The 26542-nt window shown below is 44.9% G+C and overlaps 2 protein-coding genes across 2 annotated transcripts; both read right to left on the bottom strand.

The window, feature by feature from the left end:
* Nucleotides 1-7518, bottom strand: FZD5 (frizzled class receptor 5). Its single transcript, XM_043444678.1, has 2 exons — nt 6723-7518; nt 1-6423 (listed from the first exon to the last, which is right to left on the bottom strand). Exon 2 carries the CDS (start codon nt 6172-6174, stop codon nt 4405-4407), a length of 1770 nt encoding a protein of 589 aa, XP_043300613.1. The 5' UTR covers nt 6175-6423; nt 6723-7518; the 3' UTR covers nt 1-4404.
* Nucleotides 7519-10865: 3347 nt separating this feature from the next.
* LOC122426721 (thioredoxin-like) lies at nt 10866-11435 on the bottom strand. Its single transcript, XM_043445847.1, has one exon. The coding sequence runs from the start codon at nt 11359-11361 to the stop codon at nt 11044-11046; it is 318 nt and encodes a 105-aa protein (XP_043301782.1). The 5' UTR covers nt 11362-11435; the 3' UTR covers nt 10866-11043.
* Nucleotides 11436-26542: the final 15107 nt, after the last annotated feature.

Genomic DNA, 26542 nt, shown 5'->3' with positions numbered 1-26542 from the left:
TTGTATAGCATCTTTTTATTTACTTTACCATTGCTTTAATGCACTTTAAAATTTATCTACATTAATTGGGAACAAAGAAACAAAAATAGACATTTCTTTGTTTTTCATAAATAACTACTCTCCATATTTGATAAAAATCTCAAACCATTATTTTAGCTTCCCACAAATATAATACATACAGATTTTTTATCTGAAATAGTGTCAGCAAATTAAGTACCTTGACACTAACATAACCACATACAACTGCTGTTCTACTGACTTCCAGGAACAAAACAAAAAACTTTTTATCAAGATGCTCTGGGTTTCCTTTTGTTAGTGTTAGGAGATTCAATATTATAATCATCTGCCAGTAATAATTTATAGATTTGAGTTGATTGTCTACAAATAAAATACCACTGGCATTGCTTTATGAGTTCTGGATTTGACGTGACATCGACAATACCTCATGGGACAGGCAATACACATATGTGGAAATCAGAAAAAGTAGTGAATGCCCTGGGCTCGAACTACTGACTCGGTATGTGCCTCATTTGGCTCAGTAATAAATTCACCTGCACCAAACCCGTATCAAAAGTCACTAAATCTCCCATATATATAAATTATTTATATACACCCACAACACATACATACTATACATACAGTTTTTAACAACATGAAGTAATATTGTCTTCAAATGATGTACCACAGACATTATCCTGGCTGAAATAAATCCTGTAATTGTCATCAAGCTGCTAGAAGCTTTTGAGAGTTCTGAGTCGGGTTACTTAGTTACTTTCATCCTGCCTACCCTTCACCCTGCTTTCATGTCCTGGTAGCTTTTTCTTTCAGAACCACCCTCCTCAACCCAGGCAGATTTCTTTCCCAGGATCACTTGATTGGACTTTGGAGGCAAGAAAGGGCACGCAGAGGGAGCAGGCAATTCTCAGCCACTGTACCTCACACCTGCCTAGATTTGTGATGTTCTCTGTCCTGTTGGCCCCATTCGGTGTTAGAAAGCAGTGATTCAAAGCTTTGTCCCTCCTACCCCCCTTGGTCCTTCTGTAGAGCACAAAAGTGAAAGAAGCCTCTTTAGCAGGGGTGGCAGTTCATTAAAATATACAACTACGTCTCCTAGCTCTGGGGTTCCCATTCTGTACTTGAGACTGCGGGTCACGGATGCTGTTACTAAGGTTCCGTGTGGGATCCATGAGGTTTTCTCCTGGCAGCCGGTGTCAGGATTAGTGCAGCCCTAGCCCAGGAGGAAAGGGCCTAATGAAAACCAACTTGGAAACAGGGCTGCTGGCACATTATTTAAGCCTGTACATGCGCACAGTGACACACAACACACACATGGGCCCGTCGTTGGAAGCAACGGCAAGAAAGTATGACAAAGGTTTGCACGGATAAACCAATAAGGCACCAAGAGGACTTTCTTCCAGTCAATTTAGACACCTTCAGAATGTGAGGTTAATAATACATAGTAAAAAGACTTCCTAAGGCTCTTGTCAGCTGATTCACTGATAGGTCACATATTAGTTCCTTCTAAATCTTCACCCTCCTATCTATGCGGAGAGACATTGCTTAAAATTGAACCACGAAAGGGACAGCCCAAAAGCTGTGTATGAGACTAAACTGGGCCTTAAATCCTCACTAAAATCAGAGCTAGCTGTGAAGAACTTGCTAAACTACCTCACAACCTTTCATTGTATAATTGCTTTCATGAGTATGGATTGTCTGCCTAATGAAAATAAAAATCAGGAGAGAATTGAGTATGAGATGGAAACAGGGGGTGAGCATAAATAGATGGGCTTCTCTGCCTGGGTAGGGGGAGGGGTGGCTGATGCAAGACCTCAGGAAGCAGGTGGGCTTAATCTTTGAGGGAAGGGAGAGCAGGGGTGAGAGAGAGACTGAAAACAGGCAACGCTAAGAACTGGGATGAACCTAAAAAACCTCCAGTGCATTACCTCTATTACTGCTCTTTGCCTTAGTATCCTTTCTCTTAACTGTCTTAAATAGTTTTTAAAGTAAACTGGTTGCTCTTTTTAGGTTTGGTATGTTGCCGAAATAAAAAAATAATTGTTTTAAAAGTAAGAATTAAATTACTTCAACCACATCCTCTCACAACTTTTAGATAAATTCTGCATCATCTTTACACTCTTCCACAAAAAAAAAAAAAAAAAAAGGAAAAGGAACAACCCAAATTAGACACAATGACTGAAGGCAGCAGAATAATCTATGTACTTTCTGGGAAGAGGTCAAGGTGATCAGAAAAGGTCCTCATTTGAAAAACAGGAGAGGAACTGGCCCGCAGGCAGGGGATCTATTTCAAGGTTCTAAGCAGCTGCAGAATAAGCAGACAAATTAGATGTGCAGAACGTTCTGTAGCTCGCTGTACCAGGTTTTGTCAAATATACTGAAATTTAATTTTGATTTAGATGAGTGCGTAAGAGCAGTGCATTTTTATAAACATGAACAGCCTTTGAAAGTTCATGAAAACTATTAACATCATGCCTCTTTCCACCAGCATAGTGCTTAAATCCACTGTGGAAAATACACACTTGTTTACTTAATATCCATAAAGTAGAAGCTGACCTGGGCTTAAATCTTACTTTTCCAACTTTGGTATAAATGAAGTGCAAATCGTTATACTTGTCATTTTTCTAGAGAGGCCTTCCCAAATTTTAATTGCATTTGCCATTTTAGCTTCTTAAATCTAGTCACCAGTATTTTACCGGAAAATGCACTGTCACTCCCTTCCCCAACTATAGCCTCACACTCCTCTTGAATGAATGGTTAAACAGATTAGGAGAGCAAACAGCATTTTTAATAGTAAAGTGTGTGTGTGTAGTGTGTGTACGTATGTATTCAACAATACGCAGGCTTTCATATATGAATGAGGGAATGGTTCAACAGATTAGAAAAGCAAACAGAATTCTCTAACAGTAAAGTGTGTGAGGGTGTGCTCACCAATATACAGGCTTTCTCAGAAGAGGAGGAAAAGAAAAATATATTGAGGTGGGGTGGGGAAAACGGCTTTCCTTTTGCTACACTGATTCACGTTTCAAAAGCTTAAGCAAGTGTGTTATTGGTCTCATTTGTTGTCAGAGGCTGCAGAGAGCAGTGTCTCGCTGCTTTTGAAATATCTGGCTGTAATCTAGTCCAAAGTCCAGGGACAGTCATTTTCCCTCATTGCTGCCAATGTTTGTTCGCAGGTAGCCAGCCTCCCTCCCACCCCACCCCCCTTTCAAGCACCTCATTCAAGGATGGGTGTGGTTTCTAATCACAGCTCTCCAGGAGAGGAGGAATAAGAAAAGCAAAAGGACTGTTTAACATGATAAAGGAGGTGGGATGGGGGTGGAGCAGATAAGAGAAGTGTTGGAAATTTACTTAATTACAGGAGGTATATCCAGTTTAGTCCTTAAATGTAAAAAGGAGACCCTTTCAGCTCTATCACTAAGTACTTTCAGAAGAAGGAAGTGGGTTCATTTTTACCAAACTATAACACAAGTTTTTTTTTTTTTTTTTAAGTAAGATCACTGGAGTCTATTAAGAACCACCCACTCCTCCAGCACAAAGCTGCCATCTTAACAGTCTGGAATTGAAGTTCAACCAATCGCCATCCCTTAGGTTAGCACTATTCCAAACATTTATTCTGGACACTTACAATGCTACCTCTAAGTCATTCAAGCAAAGCTGGCACCGTTAAGAATGAGAATGATTACAAGGACTACAGAAAAGAAACCCAAGCTTGCTAAACAAAGCTAGGACGCACACAGAAACTCCAAACACTTCCTAACCTTGTCACTTTCCGGAGGCGTAAACCCATTATGCTCCCCCTCCTCAGTATGACTTAGGGTGTCCCCAGAGTTAGGGAAAGGGCCAAGCAGCTCATCTTAAAGCATCTGGGACACTTTAAGCAGTGGAAGGAGAAGTAAGCTGGAGAAGCCCACGGGAAACTTCCCGCTCACAGCAACCTAAACTTTCACTGTTCACATTATTTTTAAAGACACAAGTATAGGAAATACATTTTCCCAATTGAGACCACACAGTTCACAGAACCCTGAACCAAGTGGACCTTCATTATAATGCCAACCTCAGGATTGTAAAGCCCCCCCCCAAAGCAAAGGTAAATTTTGTTGCCAAAATGCAACAAAGTTAAAAATTAAGAAAACGACATATAAATTAAAAACAGGGTTCCCCTCGAAAAGGCAGGAAGATAGAGCAGACGTCAGCTGAGCCCTTCTGAGAAGTCCTGGGACAGGTGCCCCCCTGGAAACAGCCCCTTCCCCTCCTCTCCAAGTTGCCCCAGGAGGGGGCGTCAGCACCATGAAGGTAAAACGGAAGTGACCTTGGCAAAGCTACCAAACGAAAACAACCTAGCTCCCTCAACTCCCGCCCGGCTCCCCGTCCCTCGGCCTCCTCCTCCTACACGTGCGACAGGGACACCTGCTTGTGGTAGGCGGCGGCGGCGGCGGCGGCGGGGCCGGGGGGCCCGGTCCTGCCCGTGAGCGCGGCGCTTGCCTCGGCGTAGTCCCCCGCGGCCGTGGCGCCGCCACTCTTGTGGCCCCGCCGCGGACGGCAGCAGCAGCGGCTGGTGAAGCGTCGCCACGACTCCACAGTCTTGCCGGACCAAATCCAGACGCCCGACGTGATGCCCACCACGAGGCACATAAAATACTTGAGCATGAGCACCCAGTACTCGGGCTTGGCGCGCGGCTGGCCGGAGTCCGGGCCCGGGCACGCGCACGTGAGCGCGGCCTCCCAGCTCTCGCGATAGTGCTGTTCGTACAGGTAGCAGGCCACCACGATGCTGGCCGGCACCGTGTAGAGCAGCGTGAAGATCCCGATGCGGATCATGAGCTTCTCCAGCTTGTCCGTCTTGGTGCCGCCCTGCTTGATGACGCTGCGGATGCGGAAGAGCGACACGAAGCCCGCCAGGAGGAAGAGCGTCCCCACCAGCAGGTAGAGCACCAGCGGGCCCAGCACGAAGCCGCGCAGCGAGTTCAGGTTCTGGTTCCCCACGTAGCAGATGCCGGCCACCGGGTCCCCGTCCACGGAGCTCAGGGCCAGCGCGGTGATGGACTTGACGCTGGGGATGAGCCACGCGGCCAGGTGGAAGTACTGCGCGTAGCCCGCGATGGCCTCGTTGCCCCACTTCATGCCGGCCGCCAAGAACCAGGTGAGTGACAGGATGACCCACCAGATGGAGCTGGCCATGCCGAAGAAGTAGACCAGCAGGAAGACGACAGTGCAGAGCGCAGGCCCCGTTGTCTCGTAGTGGATGTGGCTGTGCTCGCGGCTGCAGGCGACGCTGGCATGGCCCACCACCAGGCGCACCAGGAAGCCCAGCGACACGCAAAGGTAGCAGGCTGACAGGAAAATGATGGGGCGCTCCGGGTAGCGGAAGCGTTCCATGTCTATGAGGAAGGTGGCCACTGTGGTGGAGGTGGAGATGAAGCACAGCACAGACCACAGGCCGATCCAGAAGGTGGCGAACGTGCGCTCGTCGGGGCTGAAGGACGGCTGGTAGCAGGGCACCGCGCAGTTGGGTACCTGGCCCGTCCGCACCTTGTTGTAAAGAGGGTGTGACTCCTTCAGAATGGGCACGAAGGGCTCGCGGCACTTGCACACCGACGGGCCCCCGGCGGCGCAGTCGCTCCCCGAGGCCGGCGACCCCGGCAGGCCGGAGAGGGTGGGCTTGACCGGGAAGGGCCTGGGGGGCGCCGTGGTGGCCTCGCTGCGGTTGTAATCCATGCACAGGACCTCGGCGTCGCGACCCAGCACCGGCAGGCGGTCGCAGCTCATGCGTTCCGGCCAAGCAAAGCCGTACTGGCGCATGAGCGGCGAGCAGCCGGCCTTGGCGCGCTCGCACACCGAACGGCAGGGCGGCAGCGGCTTGTGGTAGTCCGGCAGGCAGATGGGCGTGTACATGGAGCACAGGAAAAAACGCAGGTCCGGGGAGCAGTGGATCTCCACCAGCGGCCAAAACTGGTGCACCTCCAGGCCCGCCTCGTCCTGCGTGTCGTGGTTGAACTGGTTGGGCATGTGCGTCAGGTTGTAGCCGATGCCGCGGCACATGGGCACTGTGATCTCCTGGCACGCCGGGGCCTTGGAGGCGGCGGCCGCCCGGCCCGCCAGCTGCGCCAGGAGCAGCAGCAGCACCGAAGGCGGCGCGGACGGGTCAGGCCGAGCCATAGCCCCCTCCCTCCCCGCGTCTCCCGCAGCCCGCTCGGGGCCAGCTCAGGCAGGAGGAAACCGGGATCGGAGCTTCCCTCTCCGCGGACTTGTGTGGCGCCGGGGCTGGCAACCTGTTGGTTTCTTTTTCAAGAAATCCGTCCAAAGACCAACTGTTTCGGGAGGACGCTGCCTCCGCAGGGAGCGCTCAGCTCTTCGCTGGACAGGGCTGGAGAGGGACGGTTAGGCTCCGATTCTGGGGAAAGTACTCTTTAAAAAAAAAAAAAAAAAGGTGGGGGAGAAGAAAAATGGCAACCACTCCCAATTAGAGGGGCGTCAACGGTACAATCCCGCAAGCGGTCTCCAAATCTCTAAGTTAACCTCTCTCCCTTCCCTCCCCTTCACCTCCTGGAACACAACTACAGACTCCCCGTCCCTCACCCTTCCTCCCTTTTCCCTGGGCCTGCCGAGGTCATAGCGCTCAGCCCCCCAGGAAAAGGGCTGAGGGATAGGGAAAAGAACGAGGAGAAGGAAAAGAACGAGGAGAAGGGAAAGGCGCGGGCTCTCACCTCCGAGAATCCCGAGAGAAGCAGATAGTCCGTAGCCAGCCTGGGTCCCCCGTCTCTGGGACACTCCGCGTTTCTCAGAGACGGTCTGGCATCGGGAAAGTTTGGCGAGAGGCTGGGTATCCGAGGAAGCAGCACATGGCAGCAGGTGGGGGCGTCTCAGAGAGGGGGTCGCCCCCTGAACGAGGTCGCCACAGACCGGTCACTCGCCCTCTCTTCCTCCGGGGTCCCCCGCATGATCCGGGCGGGGGCAGGGCGGGGACACGCCGTGCGTTCCACCAGGGTCCGGGAGCCGGACAGAGGGGCGAGTGCGCCTGGCTGCACCTGGGCGAGAGGAAGGCGACTGGCGGATCCCGCCGCCTCACAGCACCGCGAGCAGCCAGCGCTGGCCCAGCCGGGACTGCACGGTGCGCGCCCGCCGCCGCGTCCCGCCCGCCCGCCGCTCGCCTCCTCCCCTGCAGGGGGCTCCGCGCTCCAAGCGGACTCCTGGGGGCGGTGGCGGCGCTCCCGGGACGCGCCGGGCTCGGCTCCTCCCCCGCACTCTAACACCCTTTCGCCCACCTCCGCCCGGTATTGAACTGCACGCGGCGGCGGCGGCGGCGGTGGCCACAGCAGAGTCACGGTCGCGGGCGGACTGGCCTCTCCCGCCCCGCCCGGGTCACCTGCTTCTAATGCCCGCCGGGAGACTCCGCCCTGGCCCCGCCCCTTCGCGCTGGGGCTCGGTTGGTGGGCCGCCCCGCCACACTCTCCGTGCGTCCCCGCCCACTGCCCCGCCGGTTCGGCCTCGCCCCAGGAGCCCTCGGGTCCAGCCCGGAGCGGGTAGCCGAGGAGCGCGGGCCAATCGCCGGCCGGGAAGCTATGGGGGGCGGGGCGAATGCTAATCACGCCTTCTTGAGACCCTGAGCGGGAAACCCTGGCTAGAAGTCCCTCCGGAGTTCTCTGCTGATCCCCGCTTATGCGGGACTCACTTTCCCGTAATGTTCTAGCTTATGAACGCTTGCTTCCAGGGCACCTACCAGATCTCTTCTCAGCAGCTAAGTATCCTTACAGTCCAGCGCTTGTTTAAAAGACTGCTCAAAGAATCACTCTTAACCGTGGCACCTGTCTCCGCTCTGCGCCGCCCTCACACCAGGTGAGCTCAGATTTAGAGAGGAACAAATGCTTACCGAGTCCTTACTGTGTCGGACAGCGCGTTAGTCATTCACATCTTAATACAGGATGTCTCAGATCTTTAAAATAATTCTATGAATCAGACACTCCTTACAGGTGAAGAAACAGTTTAGAAACTTGACCAAGGCAACCGAGCTAATGTTAATGCCCCCCAAGAAAACCACAACGTAGATAATCTTGTTCAGCACGGTATTCCGAGCGCCTGGCCCAGAGTAGGCGCTCAAATGGGAAACCCGGGATTCGAATCGAGATAGCTGGGCCGCGACATCCACAATTTCTACCACCTCTTTCCCCTCCCCCCCGCCTCATATTCTACCGGTTATCTCCCAGGCTTTAACCTTTACTTTTGCATTTCGTAACAAAATCTTACTGTTGCAACAAGAAAGTGATTTTCTTTCCGTCTTTGGAAGACTCCAAACATGTTAGTCCTTTATCAGTTTATCGGGTTAAAAATCCAGGCAGTTCCGAAGCTGCCTGCAGAGAAAAGCAACACTGGCTCCGGGCAGTGTAATGGGCAGGGGCTGTACCCCCTACCCCCACCCCGCCAGCCCCGGTCGCTCCCCCGGGCTACGCCGCTCGCCGCCGGGGATCCGGGGCACACAGCGCAGCGGGAGCCCACGGAAAGACCTGCTGGGCGCCCCCAACCACTGGGACGCACTGTGGCGCTCTCCAGATGGGTTATTATGCTGCAAGTTTTAAATGTCCTAAAAATGCCTCTTTTCTACGTGTTCTAATTAGGCTGGAAGACTGAGGTGTTTAGCATTCTTGAAATTCATTCACACGCTTACAAAGAGGGTTTGAATTGTTTCCCTTTCCCCAACCCCTTCCTTCTACTGGGAAGAAGGCGGAAAAAAAGGCAGGAGGGCCTGAGTGCTCAAAATACTCAGGACTGGACTAAAGGACCGAGACACACCGCGGCTATTGTCGTTCTTGTGGCCTGGATCCCACTTACATAGACTGGGAAACTAAATTGCAGAACAGTCCTCTTCTCCCTGCTTATCATCAAGACTTGTAGTGAAGAATATGTGTGTTAATTCCAGCCTCAAAGTTAAATATCAATCGCTTCACAAACATCAAAACTATTAATAAATATGTTTAAAATGTATATTACTTATTTCACTCTCTGTGATTGTACCTGTGCTTATATTTTGTTTGTTTGTTTGTTTTTGGGAACTACTTGGCAGTCAGTGTCGGCAAACATCCCAGGGGTGAAAGCAGTGGGAGTTTTCAGCTATGGAATAGCAATCAAAAAGAAAGGGAAACCCTCAGTGGAAAGTATGCACAGATTGTGAACATGCCAAGAGAGGCTGCCTCATTCTGTGGCCTTTATGCAACGTGTGTATTATTGGGGATGGACAAGTGTTGGCTAATAATAAAAATTATTTGAAGTTGGAGAATGTTAATCACTCATGCTGGAATTTAGCCAGAATACATGTGTTATTTCACTTGGTTCTGACTCAAAGGATGTTATCTCCTGGTCTGTAAACTTTTCCCTTCTCAGTCAACAGGGTGTTATTTTTGCTTGGAGATCTCTAATAATAGTATTGTAATAGTAATAACAGTGGGAAAACTTTGCCAAAAGAAAGTTATTTTGCATTGTATAGCTTTTCATGTCATTTGAATTTTTGCTTTTTCACCTATATTACCTCACTTTAAAGGCAGTTTAAAATATGCTGTTTAACATGAATTAGGTGCTACATAATTCATTTCAGTTAGCTCATTTAATCCTCACAACAATCTGATGGAATTGGCACCATAATGACTTGCTTGAAATTACATGTTTAGTCCATGGAAAGGGCAGAAATCTTGATTTTTCTCCTGAGTAATAGTTATTGTTTAACAAAACTGGAAAACGCATCTTTATTTTTAAAGATGCAATTTTTAAGCAACTAGAACATTGCCATGCCTTTTCACCTAACAATTCACTTATCTGTCTTCCATCTAACCATCCATCCATCTATCCATCCATCCAAAAGCATCAAATTTCTGAGTTGAAGACACTACTGCTATATTAAGCATGTTACTCCAAAGTGAAATTTATGAGATTCAACTTAAATTATTGTCCCAGGTGTACTTATTAATTGATGAAAATACAGAGGGTCATGCTAAACATTCCATCTAGTAAGCTAAACATTCCATCTAGCAACACTCCAAAAGTTTTGAAGTTATCAGTGTTGGATTTTGTATTCAGGGAATAGTTACTGCATTTCTAATCTTAAGACTTCTGTTGATTATAACTGTGTAATTATTCTGGGGAGACACTTGAGAGTTTAGTGCTATAGGGATGACTGGACGATTAGCCTCTGTTACTCTTCAATATCTTGATAATCCAGTGTGGAACAGTATGCTGCCCATAGATGCCTTCCATAAATATTTGTGAAATAAATGGATGAGTGAATGGCAACTGAGAGTAACTTTTTAAACTTTAGCAAGTGGTATTGAATCCGTGAATAAAGCTTATATTATGCGCTGTCTCTGAGGTTGACCATGCCCTGTGAATGCAACACGCGTCCAGACCATGGCTCTCCCTCTACTAGCTGTGCCACCTTGGACAAGTCACCTAACAGCACCAGATCCTCTTTCTTCATCTGTAAAGTGGAGTCACAAATAGTTATTTACCTCGTAGAGCTGTAGAGAGGAGTAAATGCATTTACATAGTAAAGGGTTAGAACCATGCCTTGCACCTTGTAACGCTATGTAATTCTATCATTAGTTTCTACTGGCTTTATTGTATTTTTCTGTTTCTCCACTCTTCTTTGGGCTTCCCAGGTGGTGCTAGTGGTAAAGAACCCACCTGCCAATGCAGGAGACATAAGAGACGTGGGTTCGATCCCTGGGTCTGGAAGATCTCCTGGAGGAGGGCATGGCAACCCACTCCAGTATTCTTGCCTAGAGAATCCCATGGACAGAGGAGCCTAGCAGGCTCATAGGGCCACAAAGAGTCAGACATGACTGAAGTGACTTAGCACAGTACTCTTCTTTATTTTCTTTTTTGTGTCACTTTATTTATTTTTTTTAGAGTTAATATTTTATTGTCACTTATCAGATGGCAGTAAGGTATATAATCTTCATACTTGATCTTTCCTTTGTGTAAATAAAAAAAACATTACAAGTTTAAACAGCCAATGGCTGGCCATGTCTTCAGAAAACATGATTAGATTAATTCATTAATGATGGCTTCAAGTTTTTCCTTATTAGCTCCAGAAAATTCACCCACCTTCTGTCCCTTTTTAAAAAACTGGAAGGTTGGCATGCATTTGACTTCACACTCTACAGCAACATCCTGACAGTCATCCACATCTGCTTCAAGGAACACCACGTTGGAATACTTTTCAGAGAGAGAATGAAAGAAAGGCTTGATCATTTTGCAAGGCCCACACCACGTGGCTGAGAGGTCGACTACTACGAGTTTCTCTCCTGCACTGTTCAAGGCTTCCTGAAAAGCGTACTTGCTCTCAATCTGCTTCACCATCTTGGCAGCTGGGGGTCTGACGAACGACCTGACGGCACAAGCGATGGAAACGGATCCAAGGCGTCGGAAGGAGCTTCTGTGTCACTTTAATAATGGGGAAAAAGTTACAGTTTTTAGATGTACAGGCATACCTCAGAGATATTATGGGTTTGGTTCCAGACTACTGCAATAAAACAAATACCACAATAAACTGAATCACACAAATTCTTTGCTTTTCCAATAGTGTCTAAACTGATGTTTATACTCTTCTCCAGTCTCTTAAGTGTGCAATAGCATTATGTCTAAAAAATGCACATACCTTAATTAAAAAATATGTTCTCTCTAAAAAATACTAGCCATCATCTGACAACTCAGGATTTTCACAAACCTTCAATTTGTAAAAAAAAAAAGCAATATCTGTGAAGCACAGTAAAATGAGGTAGGCTAGTACTTTATGTCCAAGCACACTCCCAGCTGTCACCAACTATCTCTAGTATTTAGGTATTAGCTAGATTTTATGCCAAAGCAGGGATCATTTCACTTGCTCTGGATCAAAGTACAAAGTACATTCACCTGACATCAGCAACCAGCCCGAAAGTGTGCAAGCTTGCACAGGGCTGGCACAGAACAAATACCTATAAGCCAACATATATCCCTCACTGGGTATTTCCAGACTAGCTTTTTTCATGTCCTAGAGCATTTCTAATCACTCCTCTTCTCATGAGACACCTCTAAAGGAGAAACCAAGACACTAACCAAAGGATTAACATGATGAGTCATTTATCCAAGTTCATAATAAGAATGCCTTGTTCACATTATAAGTGGAATCATGCAACTATAATCTTTAGTCCTGTCCCCTCTGCCACTGTGGTGGAGATTATAGAAAAGTAAGAGCTGCTTTCTTCTTTCCCAGAGGCGATAGACGTACTAATCTTTTCCCCACTGAGCAGTGGCTCTCAGGTGCGCGTTACGAGCACGTAGGGAGCCTTAAGAAATACTGATGCTTGGGCCCTATTGAATCAGAATCTCTGGCTGAGGGACCCAGGCGTTGTTTCTTGCTCTTGTTTTGTTTATTTTTGTTGTGTTCTAACTCTCAAGTGACCCTGAACTTCAGCTAGGGTTGAGAGCCACTGACACAAATGGTTTTTGTTTTTTCTCAGCACAGCCCCAGTCTAGTGCCTAAATGGATCTTCTGCAAAAACGGGTTAATCACAACAGAATATAAAATGGAACATCTCAGGAGAGGATATAGAGAAGTGTATCCTAGTCTGACTGTGTGTGTGTCTGTTTGGGCTGAAGGAAAATATATGTATGCAAAGTAAAAAATATGTAACAGAATTTTGTAGTGATGGCACAGCCAAGAACAGTGGTGACCATAATAAAAGCCACTGATGGATGGGTATTGGGCGTTTCCAATGTTTCATGCACTGTGCTAAGCATTTTACATATATAATCTCTTCTACCCCAAGAATCCTGTGAGGTTGATATTATCCACCTCATTTTATAGATGAAGAATCTGAGGTCCAGACAGGTTAAGTAACTTGCTGCACAAGCGCACATACCTTCCAACTTGGGTTTTCCTCACTCCAAAGCCTATGCTGCTAATTGCAGGCCTTGTAGGCCCAGCAGTAGAGGGTCCTGAGAACCACCAGATCATAGTTCTTGAGATAAGCAGCTTCCCTTGCTCCTTATCATCCCTTTCCTGGGCACCAGGTTGGATCTTCAATTCTGGTGTGACCTCTTGTGTGGTAGGCTAAAGTATGGAATTGCTAAGGACTCTGGATTCCCCTAGAATGCAGTTGTAGTCTAGAATGAACTTGTCCTTTTGACTTTGCAGAACAGGCATGAGATGGGCATAATCTAAACCTTTGTCTATATTTCAGGACCATCCTAGTATCTTGGTAGAGGAAGTTTCAGTTCAGTAAATATTGACGCTGCATGTGCTGTGAGCCAAGCACTGGTGTTAAGGGTACAAAGGTGAAGAGGTATGGCTCAGCAGGCAGGGCATGGAAGGAGGACAGAGGAGGCACCTGGCCCAATCTGGTGCCTAGCAGGCTACACATGAATTAGGTGATCTATGAGTCAGGGTTTAGCACAGGAAACAGAAAGCACTCTAGGTATTTCAAACAGAGAAAGATTTAATACTGAGAATCAAGCAGAGGCTTACAAAATTGATGGGCTGAGGGGGCAGAAGTCAGGGGGCTACTCCTGGGCTATTGAGTTCAAGGGCCCACCACAGTAGCTATGTTCCAGAAGTCGGGATGGTGCTTCTGCAACGACAGCTCTTCACACCCATGAAACTGGTGACTAGACCCCAAATCAGGACACGGAGTCCAATGGTGTTAAATGCCTCTTAGGATTATTGCTCAAACCTTGCTTGCCAGCAGCACCAGCAGCAGAATGATACCTTCTTCTTGCATCTGTCTCCAAATCTCCCACAAGTGTGCCTCATTGACTGAACTTACTTCAGAGCCAGATCCTAGCTGCAAGGGAGTCTGCAAAAAGTAGTTTTGCAATTCCCAATCTCTTTAAGTAAATTACTAGAAGGATAGAATGGAGGCTACCCACTCCAGTGTTCTTGTCTGGAGAATCCCAGGGATGGGGGAGCCTGGTGGGCTGACGTCTATGGGGTCGCACAGAGTCAGACACAACTGAAGTGACTTAGCAGCAGAATGGAGGCTAGAAAGGCAATCCCCAGTATCCACTACAGGTGAGGCAACTGGAAGGACTTCCTAGACAGAAGAATTGGTACAAATAAAAGGCACAAGGCCATGAAAGAGTATGATATAAGTGGTGAACAGCTGGGCATGGCTAGGCCATCAGAAGCATCCGAATCAAAAGGTTTTTACCTGAAAGTGCACTCATGTATAATCAACGTGTCTTTGACTAATTCCACTTGTATATACACTCTACACATAACACTCTTTCCTTTTGATACAGCACTTGATTTATTCAACTAATTACTAACACAGAAGGAGAAAGGAAAGGGGCTAAAAGCATGAAAAAGAATAAATAGAAATGTTAGATAATATCTATCTACAAAGAAAACAGAACCTTAACCTTCTCCAAGGCTAAAGTTTTGGGAACCTCCATGTACAGTTGACTACATGCTAAAGAGTCACCTCTCTTTTCTTCTTCTAACAAACCCCAATGGTTTGTTCTGTTCTTTTGGGGTGTCCATCCTTTACTGAAGAGCCCTGTGTTTTAGGAGAGGCAGGAACTTCTGGCACACCCCAGGAGTAATGTGTGACTGGTCCATTTGCTCATGTTGCTCCCCTTTTTCTTATCAGTGTTTGGGTGACATGTGTGCACGGGACACAGTTCTGGCCAATAAAGGATGCCATGGGGGCCAGTGTGAGGTAATCTGTCAGGGGATTAAGGGAAAGATTTGTTCCAAAGGAGAAACAGTCCTCTCCCCTGCTGGGTATTGTTTTGTCTGCCTGTGATGCCTACCACTGTAGGTGCCAGCTTGCAAACGTGAAAGTACCAAGCTGACCCCATGAGGAAGGATGGCATTGAGGCTGCCTGGACTGCAGGCCTCCAGACTTCTTGTCATGTGACACAATACACTATTTATTTTTTAATCCATTTGAGTCCCTCTTTCCTTTCACTTTCAACCAAGAACATTATAATTACTATATGCAGTCTGTACATTTAGGATGAGGATCTGCCCACTTAAACTGGACTAATGGAAGTCTCTGGAGGAGATTTAAAGACAAAAATTTATTCCCCCCCTTTTTACCAGAAAAATTGTATCTATCCTTCAAAAGCATTCAAGACCCACTTAAATGTCATTTCCCTCAAGCTGAGTTCTTTGTTGTTGCCTTTACTTAGTCCTTCCACTGCTTCTCTATTACAGCACTTACTCTTTCAACAAATATTTATTGAGTACCTATTTGTGGCTTGGTAATGTTTTAGGTACAGGGGTTATGGTAAGGAACTAAATGCATGGAGAGTCCAATCTAGTGGAAGACAGAAAATGAATGAAAAAATTTAAATGTGATGACTCTTATAAAAGGGACCAAAAAAAAAAAAAAAAAAGGATTCTTATAAAAGAGGGGAAATAACTACCTTGATATTTATTTTATTGTGCTGTGATTATCTCTTTATACGTCAGTTTTTCCCACTAGATTTTGTGTTCTTGCAACCTCATATCACCCAATCATTCCTTGGGAGACTGCATTTTCTAAAGATGACTGCAAAAACCTCTCCCATCCCACATATTTTTCTGCAGTTCCCCATAGGGGAGGGATGTAAAAGGTCCTAAGTCTCCTCCTCTTGAATCTCAATGGACTTATGATGGCTTTGACTTATAGACTATGTTGGAAGTAATGCAATGGGGCTTTCACAGATAGGTAATAAAAGGCCATGTAGCTTCTACCTGGTTCCCTTGGGACACCTGGTTTTTGGAAGTGCCTTTGATTGGGACACCCACTTGACACCTGCATAAGATGTGGCTCCAGTTGACAGTCCCAGCCGAGTGAGCTTTCAAGTCATTCCAGGTTAGGTATCTGATATATGAGTAAAGAAGCTTCCAGATGATTCCAGCCTCCAGCCTCAAGTCACCCCCAGCTGTTCAAGTCTTCCCAACTGAAGCCCCAGATATCATCCATCCCTACTGTGCCCTCTGCAAATTCCTGACCCACAGTATCCAGGCGCATAATAAAATGCCTGTTGGTTTACACCACTAATTTGGAGTGGTGTTACTTGGCAGCGATGCCTGGAATCCCCCCAGTTCTGCCCTTGTGTGAAATCTTACTTGAGTAGACAACTTTTTTCTTTTCACCTAACCCAGTTGGTGATCAACTTCTGCACTGAAGCTTGAGAACTTTCATCCATCTTACTTTCATCCTATTGAGTGTGGCTGTTGATGATATGCATGTGAAATGTCTAATCTTTTAAAACATAAATCTTCACCATTGATCTTAATATCCTGCTGCAGTGAGTTCCCCAGGTCAGTTGTGTGTAGTGGGAAAAAAGTACCTCCTTTTATCCATTTTAAACATACTTCCTTTTCATCTCATCTTGTCCTCTTGTTCTTCCCCAAGTACAACGATTTCCATTTTGTGGGTGCCTAGACACAGAGAACTGAGTTGAGATTAATTCTTTCTCTGGTCAACCAGAAGGCCTTGGGTGTGCCATGATGGAGAGCAGTGGATTTTAGCTAATGACTTAAAGGTGGTGGAACACTGCATTCCAATTAGTCATAAGTCTAACTTGTGACTAATTTAAAAATAGTCTTAATTTCCGCAAGATGCAATGGGTATCTTCTCGTGGTGCAGGGAAATGGAACACAGTATTGTGGAAAGGGCATTGGCCAGTACATGGGCAATCTGGATTCAAATCTCATTGTGTAAGCCAGCTCTGTGCCCTTGGGCATAACACTTCTCTGGAGCTCATTTTCCTCAACCGTAGAGTAAGGAGATTCAACAAGAGGATCCTAGAGCCCCCCTTTCCCTCTAACATTTTATGAATTCTGTATACTTGCCAGTACATATCTACTACATAAATCCTTGGAAAGGAAAAGTTTATCCTCTAAACAGTTTGTCTTTTTAGCTCTAAAGTGGGACTGGAAAGAAACCCCTTCCCCCACAAAAATATTCTCTAGTTTTTGGAAAACAAATGTTATTTTCCAAAAACAGAATCCAAATTAGGCTTCAGTTACCAAAAATATATTCCTGCTGTGACTGTTAAGTGACAGTTCTTGCAACCTGAGTACTTTTAGTTTGGTGGTGCACCCCAGGGCTCCCATTTCATGAGCCTATCAGTTTTTATGGTGCCCTTGCTGGATGTCTGCATGGGGACAACTCCTTGCTAAGGAATGAGAATGAATGGATGGGGTGAACTGTCTCTGCATGGCCACCTTGGGGAGGAAAAAAATATTGTCCCAGTGAGCAATGCAGCAGGAACCATTCAAGTGAATCTCAAGAAATCTGAAATCTCTCCCTAATCCTTTTGCTCCATGAAAGTGAAAGTGTTAATTGTTCAGTCATGTACAACTCTTTGTGACCCCATGGACTATAGCCTACCAGGTTCCTCTGTCCATGGAATTCTCCAGGCAAGAATACTGGAGTGGGTTGCCATGCCCTCCTCCAGGGGATGATCCCAACCCAGGGACTGAACCTGAGTCTCCTGCATTGCAGGCAGATTCTTTACAGTCTGAGCCACCAGGGAAGCCCCTTTTTCTCTATGTAGAAGGAAAAAAGCTGTTACCATGTGGGTTTGCTGAAAGCATTCAGTCTCACTCAGCCTAGACTCATTTTGCTTATTTTCTGGTCTCCTTAACATTTCTTCAACAGTTGTGATTCTTAGAACTTCATGGACTCTAACCCACTCCTTAAACTCTGCATCCAGGTTGGTTTTGTTGTTGTTGTTTGTTTTTTGGCCACACATACAGCATGCAGGGTCTTACTTCCCAAACCAATGATTGAACCCATGCCCCCCACATTGGGAGCATGGCATCTTAACCACTGGACCACCAGGGAAATCCCTCTGCCTTCTGTTTTGTCTTATTGAATTTTCACTTTCCAACCCCATGTGGGGGAAAGGCTTCTCATCTCTGATTTTAAAATTTATTAGAAAATTTCCACTATTGAAAATCTACCATGCATTGGGAGAACAGATTGCTTTCACTGTTGGATTAACAAACTCTATCAGTAGCAACAAGTAGCATGACAAGGTCCTACTCAACAGAAACCTCTTTGCAATGTTAAAAACAAAACAATAAAACCCCTGAAGTCTTTGTAATTCATGGAGGATAAAGATTTAGACAAAACTTCAGGTAACAAGTAGGAGAATAACAGCAGTGATAGTAATTAAAAAATATATATCTAGTGTTTAGAAGAACTTTTTGAAAATATTCTAAAGAAGAATCCTCCCACACTTCCCTTAATAAGGTACCTCATGTATGATTACGCATGTCTCCTTCATTGTCATCAGCATTATATGCAAGAACTTTTTAAAAATTTACTTTTTTTAATTGAAGGTTAATTACCTTACAGTATTGCGCTGGTTTCTCCCAAACATCAACATGAATCAACCATGGGTTTACCCATGTCCCCTCCCACTTTGACACCCATCTCACCTCCCTCCCATCCCACCTCCACTAGGTTCTCACCCGGCCGCTTTGAATTCCCTGAGTCAAACAGAAAATCCCCATTGGCTATCTATTTTACATATGGTAATGTAAGTTTCCATGTTCTTCTCTCCATATATCCCACCCTCCCCCTCCGCCCCCACCAGCCATGTCCATAAGCCTGTTCTCAATGTCTGTGTCCACTGCTGCCCTGCAGACAGGATCGTCAGCACCAGCTTTCATACACAAGAATGAAAGTGAAAGCGTTACTCAGTCGTGTCCGACTCTGTGTGACCCACAAGTGGCACTCTTTGGGTCCATAGCCTGCCAGGCTCCTCTGTCCGTGGAATTCTCCTGGCAAATATACTGGAGTGGGTTGCCATTTCCTTCTCCAATATGCAAGAATGTTTCGAGGTTCTTGTTAAGGCCTTCAAGGAAGACTTGAAAACCTCACAGCAGCATCTATAATGAATAATAGTGTCAGGTCTACCAGTGGCAAAGCTGAAGATCATGTAGGTTGAATCACTTGGTTGTTATTTGCTTATTTAGGTTATTTGCGTGAAACAAATGAGAAGTGTGGCTTGTTTCTTAGAGAGGTGCTACCCGTAGTAGGCTGTCTTCTTATGCTCAGTGACTCCTTGGTCAGAGCTAAAAGAGGGACCCAGTGTTCCACACACCTTATTCTGTTCCCCTTTCTGCCATTCCTGCTCACACTCTAGCAGGGGGATGATTCTGACGGCTGGTTGGCTTTGAAAACCTTTTGCTTATATCGGCCAGACTACATCGTTGCTTGTAGCCCAAAGGTGCTCTGCAGAGATAATTTACTGTCTAAGAAAGTAGTGCATACAGAACTGGTCAAGCAATGGGTTGCACTTTTTTTTTTTTTTTTTGTATTTTATTTATTTTTATTAGTTGGAGGCTAATTACAATATTGTAGTGGGTTTTGCCATACATTGACATGAACCAGCTATGGATTTACTTGTGTTCCCCATCCTGAACCCCCCTCCCCCCTCCTTCCCCATCCCATCCCTCTGGGTCATCCCAGTGCACCAGCCCCGAGCACTTGTCTCATGCATCCTGGGTTGCACTGTTAAAAAACTTAGTAGACAATTTTTTAGGGCAGTTTTAGGTTTACAGAAAATTGAGCAGATGGTACAGAGAGTTTCCATATATCCTCCCCTTTTTCCACTCACAATTTCTCCTATTATTAACAGTTTGCATTTAGTGTGGTTGCAACTTGTTAAATTTGATGAACCAATATTGATTTACTATTATTAACTAAAGTCCATAGTTTGCATTAGGATTCACTCTTTGTGTTATATAGTTCTATAAGTTTTGACAAAAAATGTCATGTATCCCTCAATACAGTATGCTACAGAATAGTTTCACTGCCCTAAAAATCTCCTGTGTTTCACCTAACCATCACTTCCCAACCCTGCTTTGACCCTTGACCCCTGACCATCACTGATCTTTTTATCCTCTTCATAGTTTTGCCTTTTTTAGAATGTCATCTAGTTGGAGTCATTCAGTATGTAGCCTTTTCAGATTGGCTTCTTTTACTTAGCAATATGCACTTAAGATTCCTTTGTGTCTTTTCATGGTGTGATAGCTCATTTCTTTTTTAAAAAAAGCCTCTTTTTTTTTTTTTTTAAAGAACAAATTACAACACATTAGCAAAAATGTTCAGAAAGTACAGATTTCCCATACACTCCCCCTGCCCCCACACTTGCACAGCCTTCCCCATTACCAACATCCTGCACCAGAGTGGTCCATTTGTTATAATAAATGGACCTACACTGACACATTATTATCACCAGCAACCATAGATTACATTAGGGTTCACTGTTGGTTTTGTAGTCTATAGGTTTTGACAAATGTGTTATAACGTGGATCTACTGTTATAGTATCATAAGAAATATTTTCACTGCCTTAAAAATCCTCTGTGTTCCACTTATTAATCCCTTCCTCCTCTCAGCCTCTAGTAACCACTGATCCAGTTTGCCTTTTTCCAGACTGTCATATAATTGAAATCAGCATAAGTAGTCTTTTAAGATTGGCTTCTTTCATTTAGTAGTAGCATTTTATGGTTGTTCTATGTCTGTTATTGATTGGATAGCTCTTTTCTTGTTTAGCACTGAATGACATTTCATTATCTAGAGGTACCAGAGTTTCTTTATCCAGTCACCTAATGAAGGACATGTTGGTGGCCTCCAGATTTTGGTAAATAGGAATAAAGCTGCCAAAAGCAACTATATTTGAGTTTTTGTGTGACAGAAGTTTTCAGCTCCTTTGGGTAAATGCCAAGGAGTGCTAGAATGTCTGGTAAGAGTACACTTCGTTTGGTAAGAAGCTTCCAGACTGTCTTGCAAAGTAGCTGTACCATTTCCTATTCCCACCAACAGCAAATGAGAATTTCTGTTCTACATCCCAGTCAATATTCGTTGTTGCAGGCATTTTGGATTTGGGCCATTCTAATAAGCATGTCATTTTAATTTTGTTTTAACTTGCAGTTCTCTAATGACATATGATATGGAACATCTTCTAACATGTTTATTTGCTATCTGTATGTCTTCTTTGGTGAGGTAAGCAGAAAGTGCAAATGAGAAATTAGAGTCTTGTCTCAAGGGACGCAAAGCTAGCTTGACTTAGGTAAGGCCCACCAAAGGGGACACCCAGATACAAGGATGAGAAAAGTTTTATCTTTTTTTAATTAATTAGTTTGGCTGCACTGGGTCTTGGTTGTGGACATGGGATCTTCACTGAGTCACACGTGATGCGAGAACTCTGGTTGTGGCACGTGGGCTCCAGAGCACATGGGGCTTAGCTGCTCCTCAGCATGTGGGATCTTCCCCGACCAGGGATCAAACCCACGTCTCATGCATTGGCAGGTGAATTCTTGTCCACTGCGCCACCAGGGAAGCCCAGTGGTCATGTATTTTTATTTCCTTCTTTTACAGATGAGGAAACAGGCCAAGCAAAAAGATTTGGGATAGCTTAACAAACTGAATGAGAGAAAAATAAAGTCCAAAGTGGAGAGGCTGGGAAAAACTTTCATCTGGCAGCTGTGGGCACTGAACTATTCCTCCAGTCCTCAGATGCACAGGTGTGTGGCCTTGGTCAGTACAGCTTTGTGACTGGTGATATTATTATTATTTTATTTAACATTGGTAGTGTATTCACATGTGAATAGTGTTATTTGTGTCATTATGAAAGTCTTTATATGTGTTAGTTGCTCAGTCGTGTCTGACTGTGCAACCCCATGGACTGTAGCTTGTCAAGCTCCTCTGTCCATGGAGTTCTCCAGGCAAGAATACTGGAGTGGGTTGCCATTTCCTTCTCCAGAGGAGAACTCAACCCAACCCAGGGATAAAACCCAGATCTCCCAAATTTCCAGCAGATTCTTTACCATCTGAGCCACCAGGGAATATAGTGAGCTTCTTTTTTTTAAAATTAATTAATTAATTAATTTTACTTTACAACATTGTATTGGTTTTGCCATACATTGACTTGAATCCACCATGGGTGTACATGTATTCCCCATCCTGAACCCGCCTCCCACCTCCCTCCCTATCCCATCCCTCTGGGTCATCCCAGTGCACCAGCCCTGAGCATCCTGTATCCTACATCGAGCCTGGACTGGTGATTCGTTTCACATATGATAATTTGCATGTTTCAATGCCATTCTCCCATATCATCCCACTCTCGCCCTCTACCACAGAGTCCAAAGACTCTGAGCCGCCAGGGAATATAGTGAGCTTGTAATCTAAACCAAACAGAGAACTGATGATCGCAGAGTTATCTGAGTTGGAAACTGGATCTTCCCAGATTTCCCTGAGTTTAGCAGTTTGTTTGGATTCCACGTCATAGGTGATCAGCTTCCTACTATATTTATTTTGGCAATGGAAGGCGTAGGATATGCAAGAAATCTATTGGAGACATTTCTCTTAAAAACTTGGTGTTATACGTGGAAGTCTTCCTTCTTGAGCCCTTCTAAGAAGCAAAACAAATCTCAGAAACTGTGAGGCTTGTTGCTCTTCCATATTTCTCTTCTGCAATTATTTCGGAGTTTCTTGGTATTGTTCATTGTTCCTCCTGGTTTTAGATCTCTCCCCCATCTCTAGTTTCCACCTCCACAGGGCACCCACCTACCCTTCCAGTTCATCGCATCCCTTTTTCTGCTTTGTTCCGTTCCCCTAGACTTTTGGTGTAAGACTCCCTTCAAGTCAGAGTGTTTGATCTGTTGCTCTAATTTTTTTTTTTTTCAGAGCAATTTTCCCAATATAAATTATACCCTCAATTACTTTTCTCTTCCTAGAGCAGTGAATCACATTTCAAGAAGCTGTTAGCCTGGGGACAGCTGGATACAGAGCCAGGAGGTTGAAGCCATGCGAGTTTGTCACTCATTTTCTGTTGACGCTGCTGCAACAAACCAAAGCGTGGCCTTGTGCTGGAGTTATCAGCAAAGGAAGTACCCTCAGAACCCATTCTAGCTACACCCATGTGCTCTGGTAACTATGAGTGGAGACCATGCTTTAGAGCATCGGCTGTGCATGGAGGCATGAAGAAAAATGAGCTTAAGCTAATTTTTGAGTAGAAAAAAAAAAGCTTGATATTTGAGTAGATTGTCTTAATGCCCCAAATCTTCATTCCTCCCTATATTTCTACCCTCTTCCATGTGACTTTGTAGTTCTTCCTGTAAAGAGATGAATGTCTTCTCCAACCCACTGTTTCTTTTTCTTTTTTGATCGTGTGGGATTTTCCCCGACCAAGAATGGAATGCCTCCTGCATTGGAGTCTTAACCACTGGACTGCCAGGGAAGCCTCTCCAATCTACTGATTCTGACCCTGACACCTGCTTTGTTCAATAGGATGTTAGGAGAGGCTTGAAAGTCTGCTTGTATCATTGGACCTTGGCCTCTTGTATCTTTCTCTATGAATGAGAAGTGCATCCTTGGGCTGGTCCACTGGTCCCAGGGGGATGAGAGATACATTGGTCAAAACTGCCCCCAAGGAAGCCTGCCCAGCCCAGCCCAGCCTAGAACAGAGCCGTCCAGTTGACCCAGAGATATAGGAACAAACCCAGCCAAGTTCAGCAAGTTTGCCTAACGAGACTTCACATAAACTGCAGATGCCGGAGCTGAAGTAGGAAGTGCTTGCTGTTTTAAGACTCTGAATTTTGAGGTGTTTTGCCCCCCTAGCAATTGCAATGAGGCCATGCTTCCAAGGCTATAATGATGATTACATCAGCAACTAGAAACAAAAGCACTTTGCAAACTTAAAATTGTAGGGGGTGAGTATAAGGGAATAGACAGTTGAGCAAGCTCTGGATCTAGAACCTGAAGATCTGAGTCCACCCAGATCATAGGGTCCATCCAGGCCCTCAATTCACTCTGTAAACTTGGACAGATAATTTAAATTTTCTGGGTATGTATATGTATAACTGATTCACTTTGCTGAACACTTGAAATTAACACAACATTGTAAATCAATGACATTAAAAACAAAAAACAAAACAAAAAAACCCAAAAAATAAAAAGGTAAAATTTCTAGGTCTTATCATTAAGCTACAGAGCTGGCTTGCAGACTCAAACTATGAGAATTTGAGATAATGTCAGAAAATTAATATGGGTCCCAGAACCTCATTGGTGAAGAGTTAAGAAAGGGATAGGGAAGATGGGACAGAGGTCAGAAGGTATTTTCTTCAGGTGTAAATACGTGGTGTTAGTGGTAAAGAACCTGCCTGCGGATGCAGGAGACATAAGAGACTCAGGTTTGATCCCTGAGTTGGGAAGATCCCTGGAGGAGGGCATGGCAACCCACTCTAGTATTCTTGCTTGGAGAATCCCATGGACAGAGGAGCCTGGCAGGTTACAGCCAGTAGGGTCGCACAGAGTCCGACACGACTGAAGTGACTTCGCATCCTTGCATCATATTATACTCAAAGGGAAGGGTCAGATCCACTGAGTATTGGCTGATTTTAAACAACAGGTTTGATTTAAGGCTAAGACATAGAGTTGGAGCCCAGATATAAAATCAAGTCTCATTTCTCTAAAGAAAAAGATGCTGTCTTTAAAAGTGTGAGATACATGAATAAGTAAGGGAAGCAAATGACTGTGAAAATTCTTATAGAAGGTGCCTTCCTGACAGCTCTTCACTTGAAATAAAGCAAAGCTGTGGACAATTATGAAGTCTTTGGTCAGAAAGAAAGATACATAAAAAGATAGAAAGGTAATAGTCAGATATACCTGTGTAAGCTCCTATCTTCACTACCTTTAACTTTTCTTGGTCATTTGTTACATGACCTTGGACAGGTCACTTATCCTAAGGGTAAGTGGAAGTATGCTTCATTCATCCACTACATATTGAATAGATGCAACATCCCAGGAAGTGCCCTGGACCCAGGGAATGAAACTGTGAGTAAGACATGTTCCCTGAGCTGTCTATCCTTACATTGTCATTCATGTCAAAACATGTAATACTAGATTCTTTTTCAGAGGGGAAAATTATAGCTCAGAGAAATTAATTGGCTTGTCCAAGATCATACAACTTAGAAAGATGAAAACTTACTCCTTTGACCCTGAAAGCTATGTTGATTCTACTGAATTATGCTGAATCTTCTTGTTGTTTGATTTAATTTACAAAAATTTAATTTTTACATATTGTTTTCAGAGGACATCCATGTGTGTAAGGTAAAACAGAATTGGGTGCTTGGGTTTTTTAAAATAATTTTATTTATTTATTTATTTTTGGTTGTGCTGGGTCTTCGTTGCTGCATGGGCTTTCTCTAATTGCAGAGAACTGGGGTTACTCATCGTTGCAGTGCATAGGCTTCTCATTGCAGTGGTTTCTCTTCTTTCAGAACCTGTGCTCCAGGGCAGCTCATGGGCTCAGTCATTGTAGCTCCTGGGCTTTAGCTCATAGCCTCAGTAGTTGTGGCGCGTGGGCTTAGCTGCTTCGTGGCATGTAGGATCTTCCGGGACCAGGGATCAAACCCGTGTCTCTTGCATTGGCAGGCAGATTCTTTACCACTGAACCACCAGGGAAGCCCAGTGCTTGGATTTTATTGTTTTTCTGTGGAGAAGCTGTGTGATTTATAAGACAAAGGATCAAGTTCTCAATTTCTGAAACTATGGAAGTAGGTCTCTCTATTGAATAGGAAAAGAGCTTAACTGTACAGAAATAATGGAATGGCTTGATCAGTATGGATCTTCAGCTCAGTGGAATTTTTAAAAAACAGTAAATACAATGACTATCTCTCCAACTTTATAGGTGGGAGTGTAGATTGTTATAACCCCTCAAGGAGGGCAATTTGAAAATATATTTCAAAACTACAAATGAACACTCATTGGTTTTTAACAATTTTAACATAAGGAACTTGTTCTACAGAATTATCCACAGATTACAAAATTATTCAGAACAGTGTTCTGAATATTCCTAGTAATTATGGGAAGTAATCCTAGTAAAATCCTAGTACTACATATTCCTAGTAAAATATGGGAAGTAATCTAAATGACTATCAATAGAAAACAGTTAAATAAATTATGATACGTCCTTAGAATAAAATAGCATGCAACTATGAGGAAGGCAGAAGAGGAGAAAGAGGAAGAGGAGGAGGAAGAAGGGGAAAAAGAAGAGGAGGAGGGGGAGTAAGAGGCTCTTTCTGGTTCACATGGAACATTTCCAAGATGTCCTGCTAAGTAATGATAATATCATAACACCCATAAAGAGGACAGACAGAGTCTCTGAAATTCCAGGAAGAGAAGATCACTTGGCTTGACTTACTGGGTCAGAAGCAGTGAAAAGAAAGAAAGAAAAGAAAGTTAGTCACTCAGTCATGTCTGACTTTTTTTGAGCCCATGGACTGTAGCCCACCAGGCTCCTCTGTCCATTGGATTCTCCAGGCAAGAATACTGGAGTGGGTTGCCATTCCCTTCTCCAGCAGATCTTCCCCACCCAGGGATCGAACCTGGGTCTCCTGCATTTCAAGCAGATTCTTGACTGTCTGAGCCACCTGGGAAGCCCCACAGAGGTAGTGAGTCTCCTCTTAATCAACCTGTGCCGCTTTTATGGACAATGTATCATATGAAGGGTGCTCAGGTATGTTCTGTAAAATATATAAGATGATAT

The sequence above is a fragment of the Cervus canadensis genome, chromosome 24, assembly GCF_019320065.1.
Source record: "Cervus canadensis isolate Bull #8, Minnesota chromosome 24, ASM1932006v1, whole genome shotgun sequence".
Classification (NCBI taxonomy): domain Eukaryota; kingdom Metazoa; phylum Chordata; class Mammalia; order Artiodactyla; family Cervidae; genus Cervus; species Cervus canadensis.
The sequence above is the reverse complement of the archived record's forward strand: the minus strand, read 5'-3'. Positions and strand labels throughout refer to the sequence as shown.

Excerpts from the sequence above, each read along its gene's own strand:
- FZD5 (XM_043444678.1), bottom strand. The coding sequence starts at position 6,174 with ATGGCTCGGCCTGACCCGTCCGCGCCGCCTTCGGTGCTGCTGCTGCTC.
- LOC122426721 (XM_043445847.1), bottom strand. The coding sequence starts at position 11,361 with ATGGTGAAGCAGATTGAGAGCAAGTACGCTTTTCAGGAAGCCTTGAAC.